This window comes from Sciurus carolinensis, chromosome 12 (genome assembly GCF_902686445.1).
Source record: "Sciurus carolinensis chromosome 12, mSciCar1.2, whole genome shotgun sequence".
In the NCBI taxonomy this organism is placed as follows: Eukaryota; Metazoa; Chordata; class Mammalia; order Rodentia; family Sciuridae; genus Sciurus; species Sciurus carolinensis.
Genome location: NC_062224.1, coordinates 68626662 through 68638875, shown reverse-complemented (window position 1 = coordinate 68638875; position 12214 = coordinate 68626662). Strand labels below are relative to the sequence as shown.

Sequence of the window (12214 nt, the reverse complement as noted above, 5' to 3'; positions counted from 1 at the left end):
GGCATTTTCTTATCAGAAAAGGCTACCACCTAACCAAAGAGCAGGCAAATGTTCCCACTTAAGATTATTACTGTTGTTTGAGTTTGTTTGGGTGGCTGGTTGGCTGGCATGTGTTTTGACCACATGGTATTAAAAGATGAATGAACCCTAGAAAAAAGATAGTTTTTCTCTCTCTTTTAGAGATGACATTTGTTTGTTTTTATTAGTTGTTTATCAACACAAGAGTCTGAAGTTAGGGTGAAAAATCATCCTGCAGTTTGTTGTTGTTAGATATTAAAAGGAACAAATCTGAAAGATTTTATAAATGCAGAAAGACTGTTTTTTATCTATGAAAGTATGAGGTGGTTCCCTTCTTGTCCCTTGTACATTTATTTTCTGGTAGGAGATGCACAGGCAGAATTAAAGAAGGCAACACTCTAAATAAAAATGGTTTCATTTTTTACCTGTAGTGTGGTTTGTGTGTTTCCAGATCTATTTGTCATTTCCATTAGAGAGAAACTTCAAAAGGGATCTAATGATTTTTTCCCAGGAGGTATCTTTGTGGTAACCTCAATATTTCTTTTTCCACTCATGTTGACAATCTTTAGTTATTGTCTCAAATTTTATCATGAAATGAAGTCTTTACTCAAGCAGAAATAATGTGACGAATCCATAGTTGTTTCTGTCTCAGGAGTAAACTAGTCAGAGACCCATGAATTTCTCAATTAAAAAAAAAGTTAGTGGGAGTAAGTAGGAGGAAGGTAAATGTTTACATTTCTTAAAACCCAAATGTATGCAACAAAATCGTATGTCCTTGCAAATACCTACTACAGTATATCCCAGAATTGTGACTCCAGGGATCATTTTAGGTCTAAAGGTAGCGAAATCTATTAACTTCTTAACAGAAGTTCAAGAGATGCTTTTGAGGATGCATAACTAGAAAACCAGACATGAAAAATTAAGGTTATGCATACAGATGATTTGCTTCTTTGTCCAATGCTTTATACTCTCCCTCTCTGTAAAAATAAAATTTTCCCATAGCTTATTAATAGCTTCGTCCTTGGTGTTCAGATAGCATATTCTTTAAAAGTCATTGTGTGGCCAAGTGTGGCTGGGCAGGAGGACCACAAGTTCAAGGCCAGTCTCAGCAATTTAGCAAGACCCTGTCTCTAAATGAATAAGTAAATAAATAAGCAAACCCTGGGGTTGTAGTGTAGTGGCAAAATATCCCTGGGTTCAATTCCTAGTACCAAAAACAAAAAAAGTCAGTATGTGAATGTGTCAATAGTTATACAACTGTGAAAGTACTAAAAACCATTTAATTATATACCTTAAATTGATGAATTCTATAGTATGTGAACTATCTCTCAATTCTGCTATATCAAAAATCAATAAGTAATTATGTTTGAAATTATAGGTTCAGAGGTTTGTTTGGCCAATTTATTCAAAAAGCTAAAGGTGCCTCATGGTTTCTTTCAGGAGTGAACATCTTTACAGAAAGGGCACTTTGGGTAAAGCATGCTTCCTAGGCCTTTACAAAGAACCAGACTTGTGCTTTATATTCCTCTGTGCAGTCGCTGGCCCCCAAGTGGCATCAGGTTCTCCAGGTTGAGGCCGTTCTCTACTCCATCCACACACTTCTGCTCCCTGTATTTGACATTTGTGCTTACCAAACCTATATGTGTGGCTTGGACTTGTTTTTAAAATTATGTCATTTAGTTGAATTATGTTTAAATAATCTACTTGTGTGTAAGTGCTTAAAAGAAAGTTGTTTTACAAAAAGAAAATTGCAACTTTAGGAAAACTACATAAAAGTAAAGTGCTCAAAAAAAAAAAAAAAAAAAAAAAAAAATCCTTTACTATTGAATTAGGCATGGGAAGAACAAGTAAAAGATTTGAAGGGAAATCATCAAACTATAAATGATATTGTAGTCAGTATACCCAGAATACTCACAAGTATCCAAGTCCTCCAAAACTGCAAATCATAAATGACACAGTGTAGGTATAGTTTATCTAAGAAAAAATTGCCAGATGAGTGAGTGTACTTTGTGTTGAAGATATAATTCAATGTTTAAGGAATGTAATAGCACTTTTTAAAAAGTTTCTCACTTTAAACTTTCTGGATTAACCACCAAACTGATGGTTCCTGCAGCATTGAATCAGAAAATCTCTGCCACAGGACCCAGCAACACACAGAAAGGAAGAAATATAATAAAATGAGAAAGGATTTTAGGATTGACAGATGTGAGTGGGCCGAAGTTACAAACAATGTTTGTATGTATGTGTAACCGACAGAAACAGAAAATAAAACTACATTTACCTGTGTTGATGTTTATGCCCCTAACTTATTGCTGTTTTTTATTGTTTACTGATGTCAAAACTACTGAGCATGAGAAAAATGATAAAAGAAGCCTGCGTATTAATCCTGCAAACACTAATTTGATATATACAAAGGACTATACATTATACAAAGTTATAGAAATTCAAGCACATGTAAGATAGGGTTCCTCTTTATGCGTTAAATATCTTATTTTTAGATTTAAAAATTAATAATTTTACATATATAAAAAGAATGCATTTTTGTATTTAGTAATGCTACAAATATTTAATCTCATATTTGTTATTAAAGCACAAATTCTCTCACATTGTTCTTACTGGAAACTTTGAGTAAATTTCACATCTCCCAAAGAAAAGTTACTTCTTTTCCCATATAAAAGCTTGATTCTTTATTGTACAGTGGGTTCCCTCTCATGGTTTTACAAATACATACAGAACAGAGAGCAGCAGAATAGCCATTAAGAGACTTGAGTTCTCACTACAGCTTCCCTGCTGAGACCCTGAATGACCAAAAAAGGAAAGCTGATGCCCATAGTTAAAAATGGGGCTGGAATGGAATTGGAATTTATATGGATTCTCTAAGATTCTTTCTAGGGCTCACAACCTTTGAGATTGTTCTATCTCCTGAATTATAATACTTTTAATGGTCTTAAAGTCCATGAGGGCATGTAAATAAGACATGGAATGTGAAACATAGGCATCTTTTGTATAAACAGATTAATATAAAGTACCTTCTAGAATGTAAGCTTCATGAAGTTTGGGACCCTGTTTGTCTCATTCAAGGCTATATAGGACCTAGATAAATATTTTTGTAAGAATGAATATACATGCCTGGTGCAGTGGCACATACCTGTAATCCCAGCTATTCAAGAGCCTGAGGTAGGAGGATTCTATCGAGGCCGTGTCAGCAATTCAATGAGACCCTTTCTCAAAATAAAATTTTAAAAGGATTGAGGATATAGCTTAGTATGTATAGTGCTTGATTCACATGTGCAAAGCCCTGGTTTCAAACTCCACTACTATTAAAGGTGGTAGTGGGGCAACACTTAGCAAGAAATGTTAAGTGGAGTGAAAAATAAGAAAGAGAACTTTAGATCTTTAAGAAATTCTAAGGTGGGGTTTGAACTGTTGGAAGAGTAATAGCCTGAAGTAGAAAGTTTGGAGGGCAGGTGTTTACATTTTGTTTCCTCTAAGTATGGTCCAACCTAGTAGAAAATTTCTGGTTAAGAAAGGGTAGGCACATAGCTCAGGTCCCATTAATTCAATCATCATATACTTATACTCTTCATATTAGATTAGTGAAGTGATTCTCAAGCTTTGTGGTTTCATTACCCCTTTATATTTATAAAAATTATTGAGACCCTCCAAAGAGCTCTTGTTTATATGGGTTATAGCTGATATGTACCACATTGGAACTGAAATTCCAATTAAGAAATTTTAAATTATGTATGTAACACATTAAAATAAGAAATTTGTACATTATCATCAATGACATTTTCATGAAAAATAATTACATATTTAAAAAAAGTTTAGGGAGATGAGTATCAGTTCACATCTTTGCAAAACTTTTTGATGTGTGGTTTTCCAGAGGATAGCAGAATTCTCATGTTGCAACCCGTTGCAATAATTGGAAACTGGAGGCCCTCACAGACCCCATGAAAGGGTCTCAGGAACTCCTTTGAGTCTTCAGGTCATGCTGTGAAAACCACTGTACTTGGGAACAGTGAAACATTGGTAGTGGATTATGTTCATTCATCAGATATTTATTAAAAGCTTAACACAAGCCAGCAAATAGGAAAAAAAATTAATCTGCTAGGAATGAAAAGTTTGGAAGTTGTGACTGAGTTTGAAGTTTCTTTAGCAAGCTTATCCTGTGTATTGAGTGGCAGGGTGTGAAGGATAAGAGGGAAATAACACAGGGTATAGGGAAGTGGTGATTTGAAATACAAGCCCACACTTGCTAAAATGAAGCATGAAGTTAGATATTGATATCCTTCCTGTTTAAAAAAAATATATGTGTTGGCAGGTGCTTGATTAAGGAAGGAGTTTCAATTGAGGTTCAAGGATGAGGATTCCTGTTGTAAAAGAGGTGAGGAGTCCAAGAGCTGTAGGTTCTGGGAGCATACTATACAGTCTGACCGTGACCCATCTGGGTAGTGGGGACTAAGCACTTGTAAAACCTTTGTTTATATTATGATGCTTCATTTCTGATTGTTTTTCCTTTGCTTTTGTTTCAGACCATCCAGACCTTTCAAGTTACCAAAAAGGTAAAGTAATTTGGGTCATCTCATTAAATAATAAACTTACCAGTACGCCTTTTCCCTTGTAATATTTTTCCCACATTTTGCTGCTCTTTCCACCTTCTTCATTCATATTTTTATAGAGAAAAAATTAATTTCCTGAGAGTTGACTGCTTGAGAAATCCTGTATCTCCAAAAGCAGTTTTAGTCTCAAGGTAGATTTTTAGGCCTTAAATTCTATTTGTTTCTAACCATTTACATTTGTCTGATTATTCTGTCTTCTTCCTATAGTAGATTGGCTTGTCAATGTCTTACTTGTTGAGGAAAGGGATAGTGTTCTGCCAACTACCATGATTTGAGTACATGGCAGTTTATTTCAAATGAGTTGTCTGATTTTCTTTCTAAAGATTTTGTTATCATATTAAGATAGTAACATCTTTTATGTGGAAATTTTTAAGGTTTATTTTTGGCAACCTCCATTCTGTTTTCTGTCTTTGTGTATTTGACCACTGTAGGTAGCTCATATGAATGGAATCATATAGTTTTTGTCCTTTTGTGACTGACTCACTGACTTCACTTAGCATAATGTCCTCAAAATTTGTCCATGTGGTAGCATGTGTCAGAATTTCACTCCTTCTTAAGGCTGAATAATTCCATTCTCTTGTATGAATATACCATACTTTATCCAGTTATCCTTCATTTTTGCCAAAAATAGAAAAAGATAAAGGGAAGAGATATGCAAGTAAGTATGTTATTAAGAAAAGGAATCTTACTCATCTAGAAATAATAAGGGCTTTCTCAGATGACTAAAAATTTTGAATTTTGAAAAGATTCTTTCTCTCTGCTATTAGATGGGTATTTTTAAAGTCTTAATTTCTTCTTTCTGGTATATATGCAAATAAATATAACCTCTTCAAAAAAGCCTTTCTTGATTCCCTCTTCTCACCCTAGTTAGAATCTCTTTCTTTCTTCACTGAATTTAGAAAACATTTTATCTGTACTCCCCTAAAATAATGTCTTTTTACATGATCTGGCAGATATTTGTGTACCTGTCTGATTTTCTGGATTAAGCTGTAAGTTCCTTGAAGGCATCTTTGAATTCCCAGAATAACTTGCATTCTTCTGTTTAATGCTATTTATTGGATGAATTTATTACTTCACACAAAAGAAAGAGTTCTGTTTTGTATTTTTGTGTGTGTGAAATTTCTCATACTTTAGTTACTCATCCCATTAAGTTGATAGTTGATGCCACTGGAAATGTTGTGATTAATAACATTTTGAAATGCCTCGCCTTAAGGGACGGGAGTAATAAGGAAGAGTTATAAGGGAAACAGAAAGGAATGAACCAAGGGAGAAAGGATATTTAGGCAATAAGGGATAGCTAAATGTATTTAATATTTCCCAAGTCAGAAAGGTGGAAACCAAGAATAGTTGGTTGTTTTTGGTAGTACAGAGAACAAAGCCATGAGAACAAAGGACAGGCCACAGGGAGTCCAGGTTTGGGTGGTTGGTCAGGAACTGGAGGCCCTTGCACTCTGTGAGGTGTAGCCCTGCTCTGAGGAAAGAGGAGAAAGAAGAATGTTTTCAGACATGCAACAAAAAGCAAGGAGGAAAATCTTCGTAAGCTTTTAAAAGAGGATAATCAACTGAGAGGAACGATATTGTAATACAAATGACCCTTTTAAAATGGGACCCCATTCAATATCATGTGAGCATAAGTTGGCCCTATTTATTTGTTCTAACAGTTATTTATTTCCAGAGTAAGCCAAATAATAAGGTGGCTGAGAATCTTTAATATACTTGAAGGACTTGCCATTGGATACCAACCCAGCACAGCAGTAACATCTTGGACCAGAGTGTCCAACAGCATGCCCACTAATTTAGATTCACACTGCCCCCACCAGCACATTTAAGTCACCCTCCAAAAAATTTCTGTCTCCTTATTCTGTAGAATGAGGACAAGTCTGTCCAATCTGTATACTATTTGAGACTTCATCAACTGAAAAACTGATGGGAACTTGTACCCAGCAGTGCCTTGGATGGGCCACAGGCCTCATCTCAGCAGCTGGCACAGCAGTAGGCCTCAGGGACAGCTGCCACACAAGCATTAGCTAGACTGCGACTCCTGCCAGAACCCAGGTGCCCAGAGGTATATAGAATTTGCAACTATACTGTATTGTTACCCAGATAGTTCCAAAATTAGAGCAGGTGGGTAAAGACAAATGTTTGATGTGCAGAAGAATGTATGCTACTAAAATTTTGAAAATTCTTCTAATTGCACACAAATGGTTTACTTTTCAAAGAAAATAATAGGCAGGCACTTTATTTTTTAGTGTATTCTTTGAACCCAGACTCACTAAGAGTGAAGGTAGTTGAGGGATACATATATAGTGGGAGAGATTTATAGGCCATTTTTAATTTCCTTTACTTCTCCCATTTTCATTAGATTTTTAGCTTGATATTACAACCATTGTCTGGATTTCATATCATACATGAAACCTTTGTTTTCCACATAGTGCTTACAGTGATATCATATCCTAGCATAGATATCAGAAGGAGCAGAAATGCTCTCAGTAATTTTGTAGTGTTTAGGAGAAACACTTGTCTGAGTAAAACAGAATAATTGGGCTTCCCTCTGTGGTGCCTTAATACTCAGGATGGTGTTTCCATTTCTTAAGTGTGAACAGTTGTCTCTAAAAAAGTCCAGCATATGAAACATCTGCTGTGTGAGGAAGTGTAGTTGTAATATAGTAGGGTTAAATGTGTTTGGAAGAAATGTGAAGTCACTAATACCATAAAGTTTCCATATGTAGTCAGTACACATATATGGTAAATAGCAGTGCTGTAAAATCAAAACCAAATGTTTTCAAAGGGTAGAAAAGCAATTATTGAAAGAGGTTTTTAAGGTTACTATACATGTGTGTGCAGATCTTTTATGAACACAAAACAAAAAATTATTATATGGGTAAATTAAACCACAGTATGAAAACTAAGCAATTTGGGGCCCACTGCCCTCTATTGAGAATTTGTAGGTAGAAATGCGTAACTTCTGGTTCATTTGAAAGAAAATTAATTCATTTAAAATAAAATGTAATGAATAATTGTATGAGCCCGAAGCCATTTTCATTTCACATCGCTGATATTTTAAAGGTCTGAAATGTAACAGACTCTTTTAAAGTCTGAAGGAATGAACAGAAAGTCTCAGATGTGCTGTTGAAACAAAGGACTTTACTGCTTCAAAACCAGTTACTTTCATCTTAGTTTGCATTTGGTGGAGGAGGAAATAAAGCAAGGAGAATACTTTTGCATTGGGTGTGTTCTAGAAACATGAAAACTTCTGGCTACTTGGTGTTTACATTTGAACAATCCCAGGCACCATGTTGTGATTTATGTTCTCATTGCATTCAGAATTATTTTTTAAAGGTTATTCTGACTTATCCAGTGTAACTTTTCCTTAATGAATTTTTTTTGGGGGGTGGGGATACCAGGGTGCTTAATTTTTTTTTTTTTTTTTTTTTTTTTTGAGAAAGGATCCTACTAAGTTGCTTAGGGCCTCACTAAGTTGCTAAGGCTGGCTTTGAACTAGCCATCCTCCTGCCTCAGCCTCCTGAACCATTGAAATTACATGCCTGGCTCCTTAGGTGAGTTTTTAAATTCAGCATTTGTAGTCAAGGAAATAATGTTCAAGCTTAGAGTCCTGTGAATCTATGTGATTTTGCCCAGAGAAGTCAACTCTTGGTGGGGCCAAGAATTTTTAGTTCTGAATTTGGGGAAGTAGACATTTGAGGCAAGATTACTTATTCCTAATGTTTCTAGCTTCTCTTTAGTTTGAAGAGAGAGAGAGGACAGGGTAGTAATTAAGAGCCAGACTCTAGAACCAGACTGTCTAGGTTCCTCGTTTGATGACTTGAAACAAGTTCCTTAACCTAACTGTGCCTCAGTTTTGTCACATAAAGTGACTAAGTGTCAGAATTAATGTGATGATAGTCTATGGAAGGCACAGGAGCAAATACTACTTGAGTAAGTGCAAGTTATCATCATTTTATAAAATATAACTTTAAAGGAGCAGCAATGAGGAATGCTTGTGAGAGTTCCTTAAAGCACATATATGTTATATTTTAACTCCCTTAAATTGTAATTTGAGGTAAATATTGTCATAAAGCCAGATCTGTGAAGTCAAGAGGGCAGAATATAAAAATTAGTAATCTATTCTTAGAGAAATGTAGTAGCTTCTCTCAGATAGAACCGCCAGCTTTATTTGTAACTGTTAGTGTGGTTTTGAAGAGATGATTCATAAATATATGAGTAAGAACCTATTTCAAATGAACCAGAAAGAGCCATCACAGCAGCCAAATAAGCTAACATTGTTGAGAATTTGAGAGTAGTGGTCCACAAGTTAAGTATGTTGAGTTTTTATTCTTCTAATAATGATTCAAGAAACCAGAACTTCGCTGGATGCATTTTGAAGTTTAGAAAAAGATTAGTTTAGTAAGCTCCTTATTAGCACTCAATTCATATTAAGAGCAGAAGTGTCAAGACAATAACACATGGATTGTGTTTCCCTCTGCAGATAGCCTACATTCTCCCTTGAATGAATATTCCTAGCTTTATCCCCAAAGGCATCTCTCTTAAGATTACACTTATTTTCCATTGAATCTGTACCTACTTTCTAAATAAACATCTCTCTGTGCCTTTGGTGGGTGGGGGGATAAGGCATTGTTCAGGGTGTTGTGGAAGTAGGGTTGAGGTGTATGTGTATACAGAAATGTCTCTTGTGTTTGAAGGTGGTGTATGAGGGTATAGGGAGGGTATCTGGAAATAAAGGCCCATTGATGGCATTTGGAAATGGACAGAAGATTCTAAGGTATAGGAAGAGACTGAAGCCAGACTCCAGTGCCTGGAAAGTAGAAGAATGGTAGATACCCACGTGTGTGTTCATTTAGTTCCTGGGTATTTATTAAGCATCTCCTTTAAGGTACTGTTTTAGACACTGATCATAAACCAAATAAAAATCTCTGCCCTTGTGAAACTCATAGTTTAGTGGATATGTTCATTATAGTTCGAACTAGAAGGAAAACTAAAGGTTGTGGAAACTGGTTTGGTTATTTTTCAGATTTACACTACATGAACCTATTTGGAGACTGATTTCTTCAGTTTACTGAGCTGGTAGAGTAACGTTATGGAGAAAGGAAATGACAGAAACAAAAGTTCTGGAAGTGGCTAGAAGGAGGATGGATCTTTTGTTAAAATTCTTTCTCTATTTATAAATTAGAATTTTTTTATCTTTTTCAGGCATAGGTATAAAATGTTATTTGTCATATACCAACATTATTCTTAATAAACGCTGACGTGTGACATATGACCAATACTGCTTTATTGCAGAAATGAAAGGATAATAACATTGTAACTTTCTACAATTACACATAAATACTTTTTATCCTATAAGCTCTTTTATTGATAAATACCTATACTAGGTCTCTAAAATATAAGGACCTAGCAAATTGTTCTCTTAGGTAGCAAAAAACTCTACACTGACTCTAAGAAGCCCTCTTTGTGTTTTCTTTATGCTTTATAGTTATGCAGCCCTGCTAGCTGACTGGCCAGTGGTGGTCTTGGGCATGTGCACTGTGTTTATTGTGGTCTGTGCTTTGGTTGGAGTATTAGTACCAGAGCTTCCCGACTTCTCTGATCCACTGCTGGTAAGGAGAACTGAACCAGTAGAATCTATCTATTTTCTTTAGCCTAAAATCATCTCCATGAATTAAATATTTTAATACATGTTGCATTCTGTTATTTAACTCTCTTTCTGAAAAGTAAAGATGTGTTACCTGTTTTCTCAGGTTCTCAAAAGATCAAGGAATTTGCTTAACCTCAAAAATCTGGAAATTTTGTTTCTGTGTCTCTATGTTTAAGTTAAAAGGCAATCTACTAAAGAATCTGCATATTATAAAATCATTTTCAGAAAGTTTTTAAGACTGAGGGTCTCTTTTTTTTTTCCCCCTAAAGCAGTTAAAGGAATTTCAGTATTACTAACAGATAGCAGGGTCTGTTTTTAAGTAAATTTTCCTCTGGAGTGGAATAATGAGAAAAATGTGAACAGGAATAATGATATATTTTCCATAAAACACTGTAACAATGCATAATGTAGTTTAATTTGATCATAACTTTTATGAGATTAAAAATAAGTATTTACTAAATGCTTAGGCATGAATTAGAAAAATAAGTTTCTGATAAGTTTTTTTCTTCTTTCCTGAGACAGGTAACATACCAAAGAATCAAACTGTTTTGTCACAATAAGTAGGTGATCATTATCATGTTAAGTCATCCTGTTTTAATGCAGCTCACCTCTGGAGTAGCTGTGAGGAATGTCTATATTTTCTATTGAGAGCTATACATCACTTTGACATTACTTTCCCAAGCTGTTATTATAACTATACTTAGCCTAAAATGAAATATACTAATGAGAGCATGTAATATTTTGCCTTAGGGTTTTGAACCACGAGGGACTGCAATAGGACAGAGACTGGTAACATGGAATAACATGGTGAAAAATACAGGATACAAAGCAACATTAGCAAATTATCCTTTTAAATATGCAGATGAACAAGCCAAAAGGTAATCATTTATTTTATATAACTATTAGACAAAATATTCCTTAGTAGATTCTTCTTTAAATATTACCTGAGCATAAAGGTTAAATGTAAAATGTGAGACCCAAAAGCTTTTGCCACACAATTTGTTTAACTTGTCATTGTTTTATGAGTCTGTTGTAGAAGGATGAAAAGGTGAGGTTTTCTTTTCTTTTTTTTTTTCTTTTTCACAAGTGAGAAAATTAGTGTTTGTTGTTTGTAATAATCCTTCCAACTTAGTGGCAAGTAGGTTATGGCTCCTGGTATGCTTACCAACCTCAAAATAGTTAGAACTTTAGTAAAGATCAAATTGTTGTTCCATTTCAGCCATCGAGATGATAGGTGGTCAGATGATCATTATGAAAGAGAAAAAAGAGAAGTGGACTGGAACTTCCACAAAGACAGCTTTTTCTGTGATGTTCCAAGTAAGTAGCATCCTAGATGAACAAACCAAACCCCTCAGCAGTTTGCTAGCATGCAGGGTGGCAAATGATCACATTATAAAAGCAATATATGGCTTGTCACACAACTTTATTATTTCTATCATACTTTAAAAGAAATTTTCAGTTGAAGTACTTATTTTACTCCTCTAGATTAATCAACCACTAGTATAAATTTATTTGTAATAAAATTTAAGAAAAATATTGGATTATATTCATTTTAAGAAATATATAATCTAATAAAATTCTTGACCTTCAAAATTTCAAGTAATATTTCAAATTCTTTATACTATTTATATCTAGCAAGTTACAAGTACATAGTTTTGGATTAAATCCTGAAATAATCTATTGTATTATCAAAAAATTTTTTGAAGCTCTAATTTATTTAAAAAACATACAGTAAGAGCCTTCTATGTGCCTGCTTTGCCACTTAGTAATAGAAACAGAGATGTGAACAAAATAAAGTCCATAAGTCCAAAGCTTGAATGTGCAAGGGCCTGGCAGATAATATGAGTGAGTAAAGATAGCTGGGTATAAGATGGTTAGAATTGATGGTGACTGTGGAGCATCAGAGAGCACCTGTCCTATC

The 12214-nt window shown here is 34.7% G+C and overlaps 1 protein-coding gene across 11 annotated transcripts in view; it reads left to right on the top strand.

The window, feature by feature from the left end:
* Disp1 (dispatched RND transporter family member 1) overlaps positions 1-12214 on the top strand; it is a 196107-nt gene that overhangs the window by 170060 nt on the left and 13833 nt on the right. For 9 of the 11 annotated variants that reach the window (XM_047521420.1, XM_047521419.1, XM_047521421.1 and 6 more), the window contains 4 exons: positions 4554-4583; positions 10132-10255; positions 11044-11171; positions 11513-11610. In XM_047521420.1, the coding sequence (XP_047377376.1) occupies positions 4554-4583; positions 10132-10255; positions 11044-11171; positions 11513-11610 (380 nt within the window). The remainder of the gene's footprint in view (positions 1-4553; positions 4584-10131; positions 10256-11043; positions 11172-11512; positions 11611-12214) is intronic. The other 2 variants (XM_047521422.1, XM_047521425.1) reach the window with 1 other exon arrangement.